Source organism: Neodiprion lecontei, chromosome 5, assembly GCF_021901455.1.
Source record: "Neodiprion lecontei isolate iyNeoLeco1 chromosome 5, iyNeoLeco1.1, whole genome shotgun sequence".
NCBI classification, from domain to species: Eukaryota; Metazoa; Arthropoda; class Insecta; order Hymenoptera; family Diprionidae; genus Neodiprion; species Neodiprion lecontei.
The window spans coordinates 15429537-15451437 of record NC_060264.1 but is presented as its reverse complement, the minus strand read 5'-3'; the positions used below and the strand labels follow the sequence as shown (position 1 = coordinate 15451437).

The window sequence follows — 21901 nt, the reverse complement described above, 5'->3', positions numbered from 1 at the left end:
TTTTCCGGGAGCCTCTAATTCTGGAGTAATTTTGACGTGCGTACGAAGTCTGTAAGTTGTTGCGTCCGAGAGTTACACCGATTTTTCGAGTTTTTTGGTGGTTTCCACCCCTCGGGGGTGGAGCACTTAATTCGAGCGGGTGGTTTTCCGGGAGCCTTTAATTCTGAAGTAATTTTAACACTCGAACGAACTCTGTAAGTTGTTGCGTCCGAGAGTTACACGGATTTTTCTAGTTTTTGGGTGGTTTCCACCCCTCGGGGGTGGAGCACTTAATTCGAGCGGGTGGTTTTCCGGGAGCCTTCAATTTTGGAGTAATTTTGACGTGCGTACGAACTCTGTAAGTTGTTGCGTCCGAGAGTTACACCGATTTTTCGAGTTTTTTGGTGGTTTCCACCCCCGGGGGTGGAGCACTTAATTCGAGCGGGTGGTTTTCCGGGAGCCTCCAATTCTGGAGTAATTTTGACGTGCGTACGAACTCTGTAAGTTGTTGCGTCCGAGAGTTACACCGATTTTTCGAGTTTTTTGGTGGTTTCCACCCCTCGGGGGTGGAGCACTTAATTCGAGCGAGTGGTTTTCCGGAAGCCTTCAATTCTGAAGTTATTTAAACACTCGAACGAACTCTGTAAGTTGTTGCGTCCGAGAGTTACACCGATTTTTCGAGTTTTTTGGTGGTTTCCACCCCTCGGGGGTGGAGCACTCAATTCGAGCGGGTGGTTTTCCGGGAGCCTTCAATTCTGGAGTAATTCTAACACTCGAACGAACTCTGTAAGTTGTTGCGTCCGAGAGTTACACCGATTTTTCGAGTTTTTTGGTGGTTTCCACCCCCGGGGGTGGAGCACTTAATTCGAGCGGGTGGTTTTTCGGGAGCCTCTAATTCTGGAGTAATTTTGACGTGCGTACGAACTCTGTAAGTTGTTGCGTCCGAGAGTTACACCGATTTTTCGAGTTTTTTGGTGGTTTCCATCCCTCGGGGGTGGAGCACTTAATTCGAGCGGGTGGTTTTCCGGGAGCCTTTAATTCTGGAGTAATTTTAACACTCGAACGAACTCTGTAAGTTGTTGCGTCCGAGAGTTACACCGATTTTTCGAGTTTTTTGGTGGTTTCCACCCCCGGGGGTGGAGCACTTAATTCGAGCGGGTGGTTTTCCGGGAGCCTTTAATTAGCCTTCAATCATGACCTTCACACTTTTTCGAAATTTGACCTTGTTCCCGTTTTTTTTCAAGTCTGGTTTATATCGAGCTGGCACCGCCACAGGTTTTTTTTTAAAAACACCGAGCAATTAATTTAAAGATGAGCAGTTCCAAGAGCCTTTAATTAGCCTTTATTATGACCCTAACACTTTTCCGAAATTTCACTTGTTTTCCGTTTTTTTTTCGATGTGGCGGTTCCAGGTTTATGTCAAGCTGGCACCGCCACAGGTTTCTTTTAAAAAACGCGGAGCATTTAATTCGAAAATAGAGCATTCAATTAGCCTCTAATTAGCCCTTAATTATTCCATAGGAAATTTTTCGATTTTCGAATGTGGCGGTTCCAGCTTAATATGGCTAGCATCATGAGATTTCAAGATCAGCCCGATGAACTACCTATCGCGAATTTCGATAAAATGGTTCGACGTGGTAAGAGGAAGACAGGAAAACGACATGGAAAATTGCTGCCAAATACCGTTGTGACGGGTTTTGAGTCCGCACTAAATATGTGGAAGGGAGAAACAATTAGAGACGGGGCGAGAAAGTCAAGACTGAGTGAATAGGTCAAACTTTGTGTGTGTATTTCCGGGGAGAATAGAAGTGTTGAGATCGGGGGGGGGGGGGAGTCGACTTAAAACTCTAAAAGATAGGTATAAAGTGGTTGTAGACGTTAGATATGGCTGATCACGCCTCAGCCCTTAGCGTTGCTTAATTCTAGCTTAAAGGTACGCGCGCGGGGCGGGGGGGGGGCGGTGTAGGGCGACGGGGAGTGTGAGGGAGGAAGGGTCGGTATTGCGGGGGGAGGAATGGGGGGGAGGTGCAGATTGGCTGTAGATCGCAGGCTAACCTGGTGTCGTCGGTCGGTGTGGCTGGGTGGCTGTGTGGAGGGGGACGTCCTGCTTATCGCTCCGTTTTCCTTCTCTCTCTCTCTCTCTCTCTCTCTCTTTCTTTCTTGGGGGTTCGTACCGGGTTACGTCGTTCCTTTTTGCGAGACGCGGTCGTACTGCTGGCTGGCGCTCGGCTCATTTGTCTATTTGTCTCTTTCTGCTTGTAGTTCTTCGTCCAGGGTGCTTACGGCTTGTGAATTTGCGATGATGGCAATTATTTCTGGGGTTGGTCCCAAGTGTTTTCTGTCTGTCTGTCTTGTATGCGTTGGTTCTGTGAGTGTGTTCATGTTGTCAAATACTTCTATAATTCTCTCTTCCGTTGTCTGTGGTCTTCTGAGTCTGGTGCGTGTCCATGAAGGGGGTGATGCGGGGAGTAGTGTGTGTCGAGGTTGTGTGTGTCGTGGTGTTGGTGTCGATGTGGGGTGTGTGGTTGTGTGGGGTGTTTGTTTGTTGGTGAGTGGGTGTGTCATCGTGTGCGTGGTTGTGGTTCGTGTAGTTTGGGTGACTGTTGTGTGTCTGTGTTTGTTTGTGTGCAGGTCTGTATGTGTTGTAAGTATTTTGTGCCCCGGACCAGCCCGTTGGACTTGGGGCATTGCACTGGTCCGGAGAGTGTGACTGTGTGTGTGATCATTGGTGTGTGTGTTTGTGGGTGTCTCTGGGTGGTTGTGGGTGCGGTGGTTGTTGTGTGTGTTACTGTCGTGGCGTTTTTTGTTACCTGTGTGTGTGTAGTGGGTGTCGGGAGTAGGGTTCGTCGGGTCTCTGTCTGGTGTGTGCCGTCGCGTCCGTATCTGTATGGGTGTGGGGCCTGTCCTGGTGTTTGTAGTAGTGGTGTTCTTTCTCTGTTTGTCTGTGTGTCCGTTGTTGTTGTCGTCGGTCTCGTTAGTTGTAGTGACATTAGGGGCGGTATTTTTGGTCGTCTGTCTGCCATGTCGTCTTTCTGTGGGGTGAATACACATGTTAGTTTATTCTCGAGATGTGTTATCAGGCGTGGTTCTTTTATTGCTTATTTGATCATGTATATAATTTCAGGTCTTCTATGTGGCATTTTCCCATATTTTTACCGCTTTCTGCTGTCAATTCGTATATTGTGGGTGAGATTTTCTTTGTTATTATGTATGGGCCTGTGAATTTTTTACTTAGCTTTGCTGCCGTTCTTTCTGGTCCGGATGAGAGTATATGGTTCTTTTTCAGTACTCTGTCTCCTTCCTTGAATTGTATGTCTCGTCTTCGTAGGTTGTAGTAGTGTGCTTGTTTTTCGTTTGCTTCTATTAAGTGCCTCTGTACTTCGTCTTTAAGTGTTTGTAGTCGTCTCAGGTGATCTGTCCATCTGTCTGTGTCTTGTAATTCTGTTTCGTCGTCGTTCTCTAATTGATTTCTTAGGCATTGTGTAGGATTTAATTCCCTTCCTAGGTTCAAAAAGGCTGGTGTGTGTTTAGTTGATGTGTGTGTACATGTATTGATTGCGAATTGTAAGTCTTGTAAGTGTATGTCCCATTCCGTGTGGTCGTTGTTTACGTAGGCTTGGATCATTGTTTTAGCGGTTCTATTGACTCGTTCTACGGGGTTGGCTTGTGCGTGGTATGGGGGGATTGTTGCGTGTCTTATATTGAATTTTTGTGTCAGTTCGCGTATGAGTTTGTTTATGTATGGTGTGCCGTTATCTGTTAGTAGTATGCGCGGTGTACCCCATCGTGATATTACGTTTGAGTGGAATGTCTGTTCTACTGTTTTTGCGTTTGCTTTGCGTATCGGTATGATTTCCACCCATTTGGTGTATAGGTCTTCGAAAACTATAATGTATTGGTTTCTTTGTTTTGATAGTGGGAGTGGGCCCATGATGTCTGAGGCTACTACTGTCCACGGTTCTTCTATTATTCTTGTATCCATTAACCCTGCCGGTCGCGTTTGTATTGTTTTTATTCTTTGGCATGTGTTACATTTTTTTATGTAATTTACTGTGTCTCTGTACATACCTGGCCAATAATATTCTTTGGCTACTCTTTGATATATCTTTTCGATGCCCAAGTGGCCTGCTTGTGTTACGTCGTGATTTTCGTGTAGTATGTGTGTTATTTTGTCTTTGGGTATTACTAGTTTCCATGGGTTTGTGTCTAGTAGGAGGTTTGAGTGTAGGGGGTTCGGGCGGTGAAAGTATAGTTGTTTGTTTCTGATTCGCCATGATTCGTTTTTCTCTGGGCGTGTTTGTACTTGTGTTTTCTTGTATGTGTACCATTTGTCTGTCGTGTCTTCTATTGTCTCTATGAGTTCTTCGTCTTCGTGTCGTCTTGAAAGTGCGTCTGGTACATCGTGCATTGTACCTTTTCGGTGTGTAATGTCAAAGTCGTATTCTAATAGTTCTAGTGCCCATCGTGCAAGTCGGCATGTGGGGTTTTTTAATTCTCTTAGCCACTTAAGTGCGTGGTGATCTGTGATTACTTTGAAGTGGTATCCTTCCACGTAGGGTCTGAATTTTTTTATGGACCAGATTACCGCCAAACATTCTCTCTCAGTGGTGGAGTATTTTCGTTCTGCCTCGCTAAGCGCACGGCTAGCGTACGCTACGACATGCTCTTCGTCATCGAGAGATTGAGTTAGTACGGCACCTATCCCTGTTCCGCTAGCGTCTGTTTGTAGTGTGAATGTTTGTGTGTAGTCTGGGCATGCGAGTGTGGGTGGTGATGTGAGTGCGTGTTTGATTGTGTTTATTGCGTTTTCTTGTTCTTCTCCCCAGTGCCATTTCTGGTCTTTTTTCAGTAGTCGTGTTAGTGGTTCTGTAATGTGTGCGAAGTTAGGTATGAAGCGTCTGTACCATGATGCCATGCCAATTAGTCTCCGTAATTGTTTTATTGTTTTTGGGCTTGGGTAGTTTCCTATGGGTTCGGTTTTGTCGGGGTCTATGTGTAGTCCGTGTCTGTCTACTATGTATCCGAGGTATTTTACTTGTGCGCATCCGAATTCGCACTTCTCTGGATTTATTGTTAGTCCCGCGTCCGTAATCCTTTTGAGTATTTGTTCTAGTCTTTGTAAGTGTTCGTGAAATGTTTGTGTTACTATTATTATGTCGTGTAAGTATGCGAATGCATATGGTTCGCATTCTGGGCCTATGAGTCTGTCTAGTAGTCTTTGGAATGTCGCCGGTGCGCCTGTTAGTCCGTATGGCATTCTTTTAAATTGAAATAAGCCCATTCCCGGGACTGTAAAGGCTGTTATGTGTTGACTGTCTTCGTCGAGTGGTATTTGGAAGTATGCTTGGCTTAAGTCGATTTTTGATATGTACTGTGCTGTCCGTAGTTTGCATGTATGGTAGTGGGTATGCATCTTTTTTTGATACTGAGTTTACTTTTCTGAAGTCTAAGCAGAATCGATATGTGTTATTTGGCTTTTTTGTCATGACGATTGGGCTCGACCATTCACTTTCTGATGGTTCTATCACGTCTTCTCTCAAAATTTTGTCTATTTCTGTGTGGATGGCTTCTCTAATTTTTGGTGATACCATACAATATCTTTGTTTTATGGGTGCGTCTCCTTGTGTGTCTACTTTGTGTTTGATTAGGTGTGTTAGGCCGAGTTGGCCCGGTAGTGTTGAGATTTTCTGCTGCATTGTCGTCTGTAGTTGTGTGTGGTGTGATTGTGTGAGTTCTTGTATTCCTGCGCATATCTGTGGTTCGGTTTCTTCGTCCGTTTGTGTGTCGTCTGTTGTGTGTGCGTTTGTGGGTATGATTTTTTGATTTGTGATTTGTGTGTTCTGTGGGTTGTCTTTTGGGAGGGTGTTTTCCGGTGGTGTCTTTGTGCTGGGTAGTGTTGGGGTTAATGGTTTTTGTTTTATGGTTGTTTTTTCTGTGTTTTCGTGTCTTTCTGTTGTTTTCGGGTGCGTTTGTTGTTTCGTTGCTTCTAGTTTTTCTGCTGCTTTTGCTTGTTTTGTGTGTGTTTGTGTTGATTGATGTCGTATTTTTCCTGTTTGATGTATTTGTGTGTATTCTTTGAGTGGTGTAGGTGTTTAGAGAGATAGCAAAAAGATATGGATCATCGACGTGGGATCCGCGAATTAGTGATGAGAACGAGTGTGAATGAAACCAAATGATGTTGAGATGGAGAGAGATGATGATTAACAGTAACCGAGAATTTTATTGATTCTGATGCGGCGATACAGACCGTATCGCAAGAGAACGTTACAGAGAGTGAAGATTTTACAGAGCGAGAGAACACATAGATTATACACATACATGATTTCGAGATAGTAGACAATACATGAGATACAGCTGATGGGTTTTGAGTCGCAACACGGGCAAGCGGCGAGATTTGACGCAGAGACGGCAAGTAAACATTGCACGCGAGTGTGCGTACATGTGCGAGGACGATCTTGAGTGTCACGAGATACACATTTAACTATTCGATACCTTGCCGAAACAGTAGGTAGTTCTTGTGGTTGGCTCGCATGTCGTAGTGTGTCTGTGGGTCGTCTATAAGTGACCATGTGCTTTCTCCATAATTTATTTGTATCCAAAATCTCATTAAGCCGCTGTTCCCAATGATACATTGCGAGCCTAAGTTTGGTATTAATCCGAAATTAATTTTTTTTGTTATGTTACCGAGGCGTATTGGGAGTGTTACTGCTCCTTCTATCGTCACCTGTGTTCCGTTTCCCATTGTAGCTGTTCTGTCGGGCGTGTCGTCTATTGGTGTGTCTGTGTTGTGTAGTATTTGTATTGCTTCTGCGCCTAGGTATGAGTGTGTCGCGCCTGTGTCTATTAACGCGTTGAATTCGTGACCGTGTATTTCGATTCTGATGTGAAATCTATTTTCCGTTCTGTTGTTATCTGTTGTCGGTGCTACCGTCTCGGGTGTGTTTGTGTTGTTTGTGGGGCTGCCCTCCTTGCTGGGTCCACCCTTACTCGTTTCCCTGGTTCTGTACCTGTGTGCATTGCCATCTGAGGTGTCCGGGTTGGTTGCAGTTAAAGCATCTGCGTGGTGTTGTGCCTGTGTCGAGTTCGTTTGTGTTTGTTGCTGAGTGTAGTGTGGTGAGTTATAGGTGATTGCGGGGTATCGAGTTTGTTGCGTGTTTTGGTTTGTTTGGTTTTGTCGTATATTGTCTGTGAGTGCCAATGGTATATTTGGTGTTGGGAGTAGTGCTGGGCGAGGTTGTGCTTGTGCGTAATTGTATGGGATGTATTGTTTGTGGTGTGTTTGGTGTGTGTAGGTTTGTCGTGGATGTGTGTAGTTATTTAATATTGTTTGTTTGTGTTTTCCCATTCGATGTTTGCTTCCCATTCTTTCGCGGCTATTTCCAGCTGGTCGAAGTTCGTGAAGTCGTATGGTTTTATGTATGCCTTGAATTCTAGTTTCATGTTTTTGTATGCCAAGTCTAATTGTGTTCGTGGGTGGTATGGCGGTTTTAGCTGTGATAGTAGTGTTCTAAATTGTATTAGGAATTGTGTAATTTTTTGTGTTGGTCCTTGTACGTAGTTTTTGATTTTTTGTTCCAGTCTGTCCCTGTGTTGTATGTCTTGAAATGCGTGTATAATGTCTCTTTCGAATTCTTCCAGTGTTCGCCATTTGCCTCTATTTAGTCTGTACCAGTTTTTTGCGTCACCTTCGAGTATCGGGTTGAGGTTGTTGATTAATTGTGTGTCGTGTATTTCGTATCCCGTTTAGTAGTCGCGGAGATTTTGTAAAAATTCGTGTATGTTTTCGTTTGTATTTCCCGAGTATTTCATGTTCCATGTTTGTATTGTTCTCATTGCCATTGCTGGCTGATTCCAGTATGTACTGTTCGGGTTTGGTGTGTGGTTTAGGCGTGTCGTGTTTTGGTTGTCTGTGGGGTGCATTGACTGTGTGCTGTATAGGTGTGGATCTTCGTATTCGTTTCTGTCGCTTGGTAGTGCTCCGAGGTCTATTAGGTTTTGTATAAGTCGTGTGTTACGTGTGTTGGTGGCTAAAAATGTGTCTGTTCCCGTGAAGTGTCGGTTCGTTTGATTGTTTATTACCGTGTTAGTTTGCGTGTGTGTAGGTGTTGGGATTGTATTGTATGTTTGTGTGGGGTTTGTTGGTTCTGGGCTTTCTTGTGGTTGGATTTGTGTACTATGTAAGTTGTGGGTATTCTCTATGATAGCTGCATCGATTATATTTATTGCGTTTGGTGAATTTATTGTGTGTCGTCTATTTATTTCCTGTGGTTGGGTCGGCGTTTGTCGGTCTCGTGTCGCGCGCGGCTCGCTCTGTGTCGAGTTGTTTTGGTTGCGTTCGGGTGTGTGTATGTCCATGTGTTCGCGCGCCAGGCCTTGCGGTTCCCCGTGTCCTTGGTCTGTCATTGTGTGTATCGTGTTTGGTAGTGTGTATGTTCAACTGTCTTTATTCGAATTTTCGTGACTGTGTAGCTTTGTTTCGTGAGTCTATGTGTACTTTGTTAGCGTTTATTCTTGTGTTTTGTCTCTTAATTGTTCGGATTTGGGGTAAAAATGTGGGTAATTCACGTTGGGCGCCAATTTGTGACGGGTTTTGAGTCCGCACTAAATATGTGGAAGGGAGAAACAATTAGAGACGCGGTGAGAAAGTCAAGACTGAGTGAATAGGTAAAACTTTGTGTGTGTATTTCCGGGGAGAATAGATGTGTTGAGATCGGGGAGGGAGTCGACTTAAAACTATAAAAGATAGGTATAAAGTGGTTGTAGACATTAGATGTGGCTGATCACGCCTCAGCCCTTAGCGTTGCTTAATTCTAGCTTAAAGGTACGCGCGCGGGGGGGCGGTGTAAAGCGACGGGGAGTGTGAGGGAGGAAGGGTCGGTATTGCGGGGGGAGGAATGGGGGGGAGGTGCAGATTGGCTGTAGATCGCAGGCTAACCTGATGTCGTCGGTCGGTGTGGCTGGGTGGCTGTGTGGAGGGGGACGTCCTGCTTATCGCTCCGTTTTCCTTCTCTCTCTCTCTCTCTCTCTCTCTCTCTCTCTCTCTCTCTCTCTCTCTCTCTCCCTCTCCCTCTCCCTCTCCCTCTCCCTCTCCCTCTCCCTCTCCCTCTCCCTCTCCCTCTCCCTCTCCCTCTCCCCCTCCCTCCCCCTCCCCCTCCCCCTCCCCCTCCCCCTCCCCCTCCCCTCCCCCTCCCCCTCCCCCTCCCCCTCCCCCTCCCCCTCTCCCTCTCCCTCTCCCTCTCCCTCTCTCTCTCTCTCTCTCTCTCTCTCTCTCTCTCTCTTTCTTTCTTGGGGGTTCGTGCCGGGTTACGTCGTTCCTTTTTGCGAGACGCGGTCGTACTGCTGGCTGGCGCTCGGCTCAGCCGAGCGTCGGTGGGCTTCGGGTAGCTTCGGGTGTTTCCCGACGGGCCGGAACTCACCCGTTCGGCCCTTCCCTGCGGGTTTGGGGTTTGTTGTGACTTGCACTCTAGGTGCAACGTCACACCGTGACAGCAATTTTTTGCGGGCCATCCAATTGCGGTAAAACTAACGCTCTTCTCTTACTCATCACCCACGGCAACGGGTTGCGATTCGAAAATGTCCACGTCTATTCGGAATCTCTCATGAAGCCAAATGTTACGAAGCGGAAAATCGAGAGAGAAAAAGGATTTATTTTGTGACGAAGCTCTCCTTTTAAAGTCTCGCGATAGACTGTTTTTACAATAATGTAGGTTGGCGCAGTAACCTTATTCTTTTGAAAGGCATAAGAGGTTTATAAACGTCTTTTATCTATAATGACTACTTGATCATTAAAAAGGGGACAAAACTGGTGATTTCACCCTTTGTAAGATTTCTCCCCCCCGAGGAAAAGAGTCGACCTGACTCGGAAAAGATAAACAATTAAAAAAAAAGGGATCTAGCAGTCAGTGCTCGAAGGTGAGTTGAAGCTGTGGCTCCAAAAATTAAAAGACTCCCTTTTTAATATCTGACATTTGCCCACAGTCTCAAGGTAAACCACAGAAAACCTTGAGCAGATAGTTAAGCGTTAAATTGAATTTTAAAATTTATGGGCCTTGTTTTATAAAGGTAAGTGTTAAGGGAATGTTGGTGAGCTCTTCATGAGATTCGTTGGCCGAAGACACGAGACAGACCGAAGGGCAGGAGACAGAAGGGATCCCAGAGGAAGAGATTTTCTTTCAAAGTTTTTGCGGGGATCAAGACAAGGACAGGTGAACCGACCCGGGGTTTCCTCCGGACACAGCACACCCTAGAGTTGGGAGGACAAAAGTGAGAGGAAGCGGATGATTCCCAATTCGCTAAGCAAATTCGGAGGAAAAAACACGATTGATTGGATTTATAACTCATTCAATAAAAGAAAAGGAACGATCTTATCTGAATATCTGGAGAACCCGGGCGAAGACCGGACAAATAGCACAGCTGGAGGTATCATCGGGAACAGCCAAAGGCGGCAGATTCGTCAGGGAAAATCTATAAAAACTCAAAGAAACTGACATATTCGTGAGAAAATAAGAGAGGATACGACGCAGGCCTCTAACCACGAACTGTAAAGCAATAGGGCTGAGGAACTTGGAAGAAACCGAAGATATCCGCCCTTTCGAAACATCGGTAGCTAGTTTCCCGAATTCTGAGGAACAGAAGGTTGCGCTGCCCAAACCGGATTAGAGGGTGCCCTCTTGGAGGCATTATTGCGCCACGAATCTTCCGCAGTCTTCAACTGACGGTCGAGTTTAAAACAATTCTTCGCGATATGTCCTCTTATGCCGCAAAACTGGCACTCTGAGACAGGCCGATTGGAGTTTGATCTATTGGAACGAGAGAAACCACTATTTTTCCTTCCTGGAAGAGAATATGAGCTAGGCTGATTGTCTGAAGGACGGGACGAAGAATTTTCTGAAGGTTCAGCTTAGTTCAATCGATGAAGTTGACGCGAACCTCAATCCGCCTCGTTTATGGCTTCTTATTCTAAGCCCTCAATAATTGCTTCATGTAGAGAAGTTGGAGCTGCGAGCCTCAGATGATACCGAAGCTCCGGATTCCGAAACGCAATAATGAATTTCGCCCGAGCTATCTGATCTCTAGCTTTTTCTGCACAATCAGTAAGGGAATATCGAGCGAGACGTTCGATGTCATTTCCGAGAGAGGCTAAATCTTCCTTGGGCCCTTGACGTCTATTTTCAAACTGAGTGACATAAAGTTTGGAAAGATGTTCTTCGCCAAACCGAAGTTTGAGAGCTGTACAAATGCTGTCGAAATTTTCAGAATCCGAATCTGAAAGCGATCCAAGAACTACCAAGGCCGGACCAGACAAAGACGCTGTCAAATTAGCTGCTTTCTGGGACGGACTCCAACCATTAACCTTACTTATCATGTTGAACTGACGTTCGTATAGACTCCAAGCAGACAAACCGTCATACGAACCGGGCTTCAAATTCGATTGTTTCGAGGGCAACTCTACAACACTCGCGGCAGGTACAGAGACCTGATTAAGTCCGAACGAGCTCTGAGTCTGCGGAGGGAGAACATTGACAATTCCGCGCGATTTTAAAAAGGCCAAGAACTCTGACTGAATATCTACGCTAGGATGAGACGACGCGACAGGAGGCTCAACTACTTTTGAAATATCACGTGACGGAACATCGTGGCATTGCGGAAAAGAGCTAACCTGAGCTTGTCGCGAGACATGAGCAGGTGGAAAGTTTTTAGCAACAGGGTGAATTTCGCCTCCCCCATAAATGGCGTCAGACCTTGATTGATCCGGAATTGAATGAATGGAGGTCCTCCTTTCTGGGACCGGGACTGAAGGTAGAGAAGTCCTTTTACCTGGGGACGGAACTGGGCGTATTGGGAATTCCTGCGGCCGCTCTTGAAGCTTCTGCACACCTTTCAGAATCCCGGTCAGCGCCTGGGACATGAATTTCTGTGGTTGACGCTGTTGCGAGAGGAGTTCGTGCAAAAGATTCTGCCGTTCTTGTTGCTGCAGTTGTAGCTGTTGTTGGTGTTGTTGTTGCTGTTGTTGATGTTGTTGTTGCTGCTGTATTTGTCGCATCAGTAGATCTTGATTTCCTTGGATGAGGTCTGCCAAGAGAGCTAGTTGGGGCTGGGGCTGAACCTCAGCTTCCAAACGAGGAGAAACAGGAGGAAACGCCGGATCAAGGGACGAAACGCGCCCGGCAGCCCGCCGCTCCGCGCGTGATGCCCTCGGAGATCTTGGCATTCTTGGTATACTTCTTATCACTTGAAATTCACTCAAAACTCTGTCGAGATTCAGAAGAATGCCACTTCCGACACCAATGTTACGAAGCGGAAAATTGAGAGAGGAAAAGGATTTATTTTGTGACTAAGCTCTCCTTTTAAAGTCTCGAGATAGACTGTTTTCACAATAATGTAGGTTGACGCAGCAATCTTATTCTTTTGAAAGACATAAGAGGTTTATAAACGTCTTTTATCTATGATGACTACTAGATCATTAAAAAGGGGACAAAACGGGTGATTTTACCCTTTGTAACAGTATCAATTTTTGAAAAAGTTACTAGAACCCGTGCAGGGAGTGGGTTATTTCCCGTTTCGCGAGAACATGAGGTTGTAAAACTGGAAGATGCTCGCCCCAACTCTGTAATGATTTTCGACGATGTGGCCTGTGAAAAGCAAGATAATATCAGAGCATACTTCAGCATGGGCAGGCATCGCGATATCAATAGTTTTTATCTGAATCAAACGTATGCGCGCATTCCAAAACACCTACTGCGTGACAATGTAAACTTATTGGTGCTATTTCGGCAGGATGATACGAATCTGAAACATATCTACAACGATCATGTGAACACAGACATGACGTATGAGCAATTTAAAGACTTGTGTTCGGCATGCTGGAATGATGACAATTACAGTTTCACCGTAATTGACAAGGATAGCGAAATCAATGGGGTGCGATATGGGAAGGGGTTTGACTGTTTTATAAGCATAAAGTGGCATAAACTTGCACAGTTTTATCGCAACAATCAGGTCGGCAACATGGAGAGTGCCAAGATTCGTGAGCATAGCGATACATTGAGTAAAATATCGAAAGCATCCGATGTCATACGGCGGAAGCATAAGATGCTCAAGTCAGACAAGAACACGACCGAACAGGTTATGGAAGAGGTGTTCAAGCCTTTAGTAACACCGTTGCAAGAATTGGTTGATACGTCAAGACAGCAGCAGCAGCATATTAAACATGAAATTAAAACGGAAGTACCGGATGTGACAATGAAAAAAGAAGGAGAAAAAGATGACGAGAGTACCGGGGATGATGATGATGATGATGACGGCGATGAGGACATGGACGATGAGAATTTCATGGATGCAAATGATAAAACACTGAAGTTTGGTGAAATTTCTACTACAAGTACGCCGGTAAAGAAAACAATGGATTCCACGGCGCAATATTTGAAAATGTTCAGCACAAGTAAAAAGAGGGATTTGGATACCACATACGGTGTTCGAAAGTTGACAAACGGTATGATGATTGGTGATACGCCGATCAATTTCACTGATAATCTGGTGAATGTGGGGGATGAAAGTTATGAGAGAACACCTGGATTACTCGAATTACTGCTTAAAAAATCACCCGATGCATCGATTGTAAATGATGTGGATAAGAATAATTATATAAAAATTGTAACGACGACAAATGCGCATCGAAAACGTTACCAAGCCGATGGAAGCCTTCGAGATGATTTAAAAAGCGCAAAGTATAGAAATTTCATTGCAAAACACGTTGGCTCGCCGAAACAATCAGGTAAAGGCTTACCTGACTATAAGATTGCGCGAAAGGAGGGGCAAGATGTTAATTACGTCTACTGGGATCATCCAAATAAAATTGTAGATCGCCTCGGGCTGCTTATGGCGTCACAGACTGCAGGCAATACCAACCATTCCAACGAAATAGTCTCCATTATTGAAGAGTTGCGCGAGGCCGGAATCGTTTATTAGCGGCGTGTAAACATAAAATCATCATTTGTTCAGTGACCGTCCAGTGATGAGCATAGACATATTCCAAAGACATTCGGAGCGTAGTGGTGGCAAAAAATTTATTCGAGGGCCTCCGGGTGTTAGATTCAAAACCACCAACGACAATCAGTACGATATAGACAGCAAACGATTGTGTAATATCGCTGATCCGCAGATGGAAAACGATGCCGTTTCCCTAAAAGTTCTCAGTACCGCTTTACGATCTATGGCTGTGGATATTGTGAATACTTTTCAATCAAATTTTGAGAGTTTCGCGCATAATCACAACGAGGAGTTGAAACAGCTACGCATAAATAACAAAATCATTGAAAATACGTTGAATCGCATCAAACATATTGGGGAGCAGGCAACACCAACGTTGGGACAGACCAGCAGAGAATTGGTATCGATTGAGGAACCAGAGTGGTTGGACAGCAATTCGAAAAATTGATAGGCGAAGAGTTGGGAACAATGAAGACTGCCATAGCTGCCGAACTTCACAGACAGGCTCGACGCAACTATCCGCGCCGATTTGTAGATGTACGCGGACTGGATGAGACCTGGCAAGCTGATCTCGTCGATATGACCGCATACAGCTCGTGCAACAAGGGATACAAATACCTACTAACAATCATCGATATATTTTCCAAGTACGCGTGGGCGGTGCCGATAAAGTCCAAGAGTGGGAAAGATGTTGCTGCTGCCATGAAATCTGTACTGATCCAATGCCGTATACCTACACATCTGCACGTTGATCGAGGCAAAGAATTTTACAACAGCGAATTCAAAGCCCTCGTGAAGCATCACAATATCAACATGTATTCGACATTTAGCAACTTAAAGGCGTTGATATGCGAACGTTTCAATCGAACATTGAAGAATAAAATGTGGAAGCGGTTTACTCTCCAAGGATCGTACGAGTGGATTAATATTTTGGATGATTTAATGAAGTCCTACAACAACACCAAACATCGCACGATTCGGATGAAACCGGTGGATGTTAGCACGGAGAATGAAAAACAGCTGTATCGTAGCGTGTACAAGCCTCGGCAAATCAAACGAAGTGATCGAGCGCGGAAATTCAGTGTAGGCGATCGAGTTCGAATCAGCAAGTACAAGAATGTATTCGAAAAAGGCTATACACCCAATTGGACGACTGAAATATTCACCGTGAGTGAGGTGAAAAATACCAATCCACCCACCTACAAACTTACCGATTATCAAGATCATCCCATCGAGGGGGGCTTCTACGAGGAAGAGCTCACCAAAGTGAAATATCCCAACGGCTACCTTGTGGAGAAAGTGTTACGCAAATGGGGGAATCTGTTCTATGTGAAGTGGTTGGGTTTTGATAGTTCGCACAATAGTTTGATAAATAAAACAGACGTGTAACATAATTTGTATGAATTTTCCAAATTACAATGGAAGATTTTGATATACAAATATACAAATAATTCCACATTTTATCTCCTTTGTACGCACACGTGCCATACTCTGTACTATGAAAATAATAATAACAACAATAATAATAATAATGATAATAATAATAATAATATGCAATTTTTCCATACGATTATCACACATTTTAGTTTTTTGGAAAACTTTTTTTGTAATTTCGGAAAACTTTTTTTCATTTTCTGAAATTTTTTTGTCGTTTTCAGAAAACTTTTCTTCATTTTCTGGAAACTTTTTTTCGTTTTCTGAAAATTTTTTTTCATTTTCTGAAAACTTTTCCCGTGGTTAACGAATAAATATGAAGAATCGCTCGATATGTTAATGATAAATAGATGAATAATTGTTAAGTACGTGAATTCGCATTTTGAAACTTCAAATCCATTGAATATCGTATTGATCGTGAAACGTTTCCGCCCGATGGTGGATCGTCCGAGGCGTCAAACATCAAATATTTACATCAATTCTACGTCTACAGTTTTATCCTATAGCTATTGGGGGGCTGGGACAAACCCTCCAAGGTACGGTGTCGGTCTGTCCAGGTATCAATTGCCTTCTGTCATCCTGCCAACTCAGAGTCAGCTTTTTTTGTACGATCGTGCTTACTTCGTGTTTTTTGCTGTGTATTAAACACTGTGGAAGAGTCAACTCTTGGTAAGCCATCAGACAACGCTTATAATCATCAAACATGATGCTATATATCGGTGAATTTTTCACACCCTTGGCACGCTTACTCACTTTTACGCCACTGTCATATTTTTCCCCATCCTCACCCATCGTAGTAAATGTGTACAGCTTTGCTCGCAGTCCCACAAACTCTGTCATAATTTTACCATTATTTTCATCCTTCATTAGCCCTAGTTGTTTTTTGTTAATGAGGGGAATACCATACTTAATGTCAGGCGGATAGTCAGAGGTATCAAACATTGTATCTACATCACGTTTGATGATATCGTAGATATTAGGCACATTGAATTGATAACTAAGGCTGTCTGTGACGGTATACATCAATTTAGCTTGTTTATTCGAAGAGTTGGCTTTAATATAATTATAGTGAAAATCGTGGCGGAAGATTTTCGACAGATCCAGAATTGATGCGCCGACGTAAATAGGTTTGGCGAAGTGAACTTTGACACGATTCATTTCAATGATAACCATTGTTCAGTGCCTGAGCGTCGTTTTGTGCCCGTGTCATTGCGATCTCCGTGCGAGCCGCGCTCGAACGATTCGTCTCTGCAGGGATGCCAAATCTCGCGTAGACGAGGAGGCGAGCGCGCATCACGCATTTTTGAAAACAGTCCAGTTAAGTCGTCCGTCTAGTGACGATCGTGAGTGACGCCGTGCGTTCTCTCGTACCACGACCAAAGACGAGAGGCCCAAATATACTCTCGTATACGTTCGCTCTACGGAGTAAGGTAGATGAGTACGGCCCGAGTGTCTCTCATTCTACACGGGACCGAGTGCCCATACACACATACCAAGGGTCTTGCACCCTTTCATCATACAACGAGCCCGAGCGCTCTTGGTGTACTACCAACACCAATCATACTCTCATATACGTTGGCTCCTCGGAGTAAGGCAGACGCAAATCAAACGAAATTCGATCGAATCGAATAAAACAAAAATCGCAGTACGAAACGCACTCGAGATCGCGGTGGCATGAGCCAAACGGGCTGTAACCGGCATATACACATTCATATACACAATCGACACATGCTTTTATACGTTTACAAATACATGTTCATACTTCGTGGGTTTTTATGCCGCAAGGCTTTTCCCACAAGAGCCAATAAACATTCATAATTCGATGGCTCAAACGCGAGAGTTTTTTTATTCAAGAAACCTCAACCTCTATCCTCCATACTAATAAAAAAGGTTCAATTCAAAACTACGAGGCAACTTCGCCTATGAAGAAGCTTCGACTTTACGACCATATATTGCCAAATACGGTGCAGCTGTGAAAGTTTGCTCGGGCAATGGGCGTTCTCGCACCACCTCTTCCCTTCCATTTTGTGACCAATTTAACATCTTTATGATGTCGCAGATTCTGCCTAGTCTTGCCGAACACAGCGTTATTTATGAGTTTGTAAAAGTATTTCTCAACTTCATTCCTAGACCGCTTACGCATGTCTGTGTTGAGAGTGATGTACGGCTCGAGCCATGGAGATTGTGCAAACTTCAAAATTCTGTGCACTTTCGTTACTTTTGATCCTAAACTCAAACACTGTTTCAAATTTCTATATTGCAATATATACTTTGTTTTAGGGTGAGGGGTGATCGCGAGTTTGGCATTTTCACTACCTGGAGGAGTAAAATGTTCGGGGCAAAGAGGTAAGTCTTTGTGATCCTCGTGGAGTTCCACAGGATAGTCCAAATCTACCTCCAGAAAGTAACCGATCGACGAATCGTCCGGATGGCTCGTTATATCGATGTGCTGATACTCCCACTCGAACGAACCGATTGGCAAATGCACGCTCATAGCTGCACCGTACAGATTATTCACGTCAAAATACGCAAGATATGATTCCACGTTACTAGGATCAAAATCTGTTCCCATGAATCTATTATTAACCCGAGCGCGTCGATTAAAACATTGTGCTACGCCGCCTCGAATGGCTCTTTCAATAAATAACACCATTTCAGGGTTGTCTAAAAGTTGCGAATTTACATTAGTATGCTTGAGCATCGCGTCGGAAGCAAGTCCCGGTGCAGTGTAGTAGTGCAACGGATCTAAATCGTATGTTTTGAAGCAGCTAGCGCGGAAATTTTCGAAAATATCGGCAAGAAAAAGAACATCGGTCTTTAAATATAAATCTGAATAGCCCCACAATGACTCTGAATGGAATTCCACCCTAACAGTTTTCGCGTGCTCGTAATCGGCGTCCCTGATATTTGCATCGCAGAGGTGCGAGTAGAAATGCTTCTTTGCAGGTAATCGCGGTTCATCGAGTTTCCCCCAACAATCGACGTATTCATAGGGAAAAACGCCTTTGCGGGTCATCAAACTGAACTGAGTCGGGTTATTATAAAATTCACGTGTTATGCGTTTATCGGTATCGGTCAAATATGTGGAAAGTTTATCGATGCTGCTAGCCATAAATCGAAACGAATCGATGAATCTCAAGTGCATCATTGTTCCATCGACGCGTTTCGTAAAGGATATATATTTTTGAGTAAGAATTTGTTCTCTGCATGCACGATGTAAGGAGACTGTAGTGTGTAGATGTTATGTTCACCCTTTCAATCCTTTGCATCCAATGAAAAGCCCGTAAAACGGCAATGCCGTCTAATGAATGAGATGCGGGTGTGCAAATCCTTGATCTACGGAAGAATTTTGTTAAAAATATGTAAATATGAACAACTGGTGAATTTAAAAAATTAACGACGGAGCCAGGAATCGAACCTGGTATCTAGCGATGCTTTACCGGAGACTTACTCCGCTAGACCACCTAGCCGCCCTGACTCTGTTGTCATAATTGTCTCTCCTAACCGGTGAGTTCAAATTTGTTGTTCATGTGCCCGATTTGTATGAGTGAGAATTTCTTCTCTGCATGCACGATGTAAGGAGACTGAAGTGTGTAGATGTTATGTTTACCCTTTCGATCCTTTGCTTTCGATGAGAAGCCCGTAAGACGGCAATGTTATCTAATAAATGAGATGCTGGTGTGCAAATCATAATTCTACAAGAGAATTTTGTTGAAAATATGTAAATCTGAACAACTGGTGAATTGGAAAAATTAACGACGGAGCCGGGAATCAAACCAGGTATCTAGCGATGCTTTACGGAGACTTACTCCACTAGACCACCTAGCCGCCCTGACTCTGTTGTCATTAATTTCTCTCATAACCCGTAAGTTCAAATTTGTTTTCGTGTGCCCGATTTGTATGGGTGAGAATTTCTGCTCTGCATGCACGATGTCAGAAGAGTGTAGTGTGTAGATGTTATGTTTACCCTTTCAATCCTTTGCTTCCGATGAGAAGCCCGTAAGATGGAAATGCCGTCTGATAAATGCGATGCAGGTGTGCAAATCATCAATTTACAAGAGAATTCTGTCAAAAATATGTTATTATGAACAACTGGTAAATTTGAAAATTAAACGACGGTGCCGAGAATCGAACCTGGTATCTAGCGATGCTTTACCGGAGACTTACTCCGCTAGACCACCTAGCCGCCCTGACTCTGTTGTCATTAATTTCTCTCATAACCAGTGAGTTCAAATTTGTTTTCATGTGCCTGATTTGTATGAGTAAGAATTCCTTTTCTGCATGAACGATGTGAGGAGACTGTAGTGTGTAGATGTTATGTTTACCCTTCCAATCCTTTGCTTCCGATGAGAAGCCCGTAAAACGGCAATGCTGTCTAATACATGAGATGCGGGTGTGCAAATCATCAATCTACGAGAGAATTTTCCTGGAAATATGTGAATTTGATCAACTGGTGAATTTGAAAAATTAACGACGGAGCCAGGAATCGAACCTGATATCTAGCGATGCTTTATTGGAGACTTACTCCACTAGACCACCTAGCCGCCCTGACTCTGTTGTCATTAATTTCTCTCATAACCAGTGAGTTCAAATTTGTTTTCATGCGCCCGATTTGTATGAGTAAGAATTCCTTCTCTGCATGCACGATGTAAGGAGACTATAGTGTGTAGATGTTATTTTTACTCTTTCAATCCTTTGCTATCGATGAGAAGCCCGTAAGACGGCAATGCCGTCTGATAAATGAGATGCGGGTGTTCGAATCATCAATCTACGAGATATATTTGTTCAAAATACGTGAATTTGAACAACTATTGGATTTAAAAAATTAACGACGGAGCCAGGAATCAAACCTGATATCTAGAGATGCTTGACCGGAGACTTATCCCACTCGACCACCTAGCCGCCCTGACTCTGTTGTCTTTAATTTCTCTCATAACCACTGAGTTCAAATTGGTTTCCAAGTGCCCGATTTGTATGAGTAAGAATTTCTCCTCTGCATGCACGATGTAAGAAGACTGTAGTGTGTACATGTTCTGTTTACCCTTTTAATCCTTTAATTTCGATGAGAAGCCCGTAAGACGGCGATGCCGTCTGATAAATGAGATGCAGGTGTGCAAATCAATGATCTACAAGAGAATTCTCTCAAAAATATGTAAATTCGAACAACTGGCGAATTTGAAAAATTGACGACGGAGCCAGGAATTGAACCTGGTATCTAGCGATGCTTTACCGGAGACACACTCCACCGGACCACCTAGCCGCCCTAACTCTGTTGTCAGAAATGTCTCTCCCAACCAGTGAGTTCAAATTTGTTCTCATGTGCCCGATTTGTATGAGTAAAAATTTCTTCCCTGCATGCACGATGTAAGGGGACTGTAGTGTTTGGATGTTATGTTTACCCTGTCAATCCTTTGCCTCCGATGAGAAGCCCGTAAGACGGCAATGCCGTCTGATAAATGAGATGCGGGTGTTCGAATCAATAATCTACGAGAGAATTTTGTTGAAAATATGTGAATTTGAACGACTAGTGAATTTGAAAAATTACCGACGGAGCCAGGAATTAAACCTGGTATCTAGCGATGCTTTACCGGAGACTCACTCCACCGAACCACGTAGCCGCCCTGACTCTGTTGTCATTAATTTCTCTCATAACCGGTAAATTCAAATTTGTTTTCGTGTGCACGATTTGTATGGGTGAGAATTTCTGCTCTGCATGCACGATGTCATGAGACTCTGGTGTGTAGATGTTATGTTTACCCTTCCAATTCTTTGCTTCCGATGAGAAGCCCGTAAGACGGCAATGCCGTCTGACAAATGAGATGAGAGTGTGCAAATCATTAATCTACGAGAGAATTTTGATGAAAATATGTAAATTTAAACAACTGGTGATTTTGAAAAATTAACGACGGAGCCAAGAATCAAACCTGCTATCTGGCGATGCTTTACCGGAGACTTACTCCACTCGACCACCTAGCCGCCCTGACTCTGTTGTCATTAATCTCTTCTATAACAAGTGAGTTCAAATTTGTTTTCATGCGCCCGATTTGTATGAGTAAGAATTTCTTCTCTGCATGCACGATGTAAGAAGACTGTAGTGTGCAGATGTTATGTTCACCCTTTCAATCTTTTGCTTTCGATGAAAAGCCCGTGGGACGGCAATGCCGTCTGATAAATGAGATGCGGGTGTTGGAATCATTGATCTACGAGAGAATTATGTTGAAAATATGTGAATTTGAACAACTAGTGAATTTGGAAAATTAACGACGGAGCCAGGAATCGAACCTGATATCTAAAGATGCTTGACCGGAGACTTATGCCACTCGACCACCTAGCCGCCCTGACTCTGTTGTCATTAATTTCTCTCATAACCAGTGAGTTCAAATTGGTTTTCAAGTGCCCGATTTGTATGAGTAAGAACTTCTCCTCTGCATTCACGATATGGGGAGACTGTAGTGTGTACATGTTCTGTTCACCCTTTTAATCCGTTGCTTCCGATAAA

General features: G+C 43.9%; 2 protein-coding genes across 2 annotated transcripts in view; one reads left to right on the top strand and one right to left on the bottom strand.

The window, feature by feature from the left end:
• Window positions 1-21901, top strand: part of LOC107227284 (WD repeat-containing protein 48) — a 503573-nt gene that overhangs the window by 347818 nt on the left and 133854 nt on the right. The window lies entirely within an intron of this gene.
• On the bottom strand, window positions 10934-12190 carry LOC124294410 (heat shock protein DDB_G0288861-like). The gene has a single exon (XM_046739378.1). It carries the CDS (start codon window positions 12188-12190, stop codon window positions 10934-10936), a length of 1257 nt encoding a protein of 418 aa, XP_046595334.1.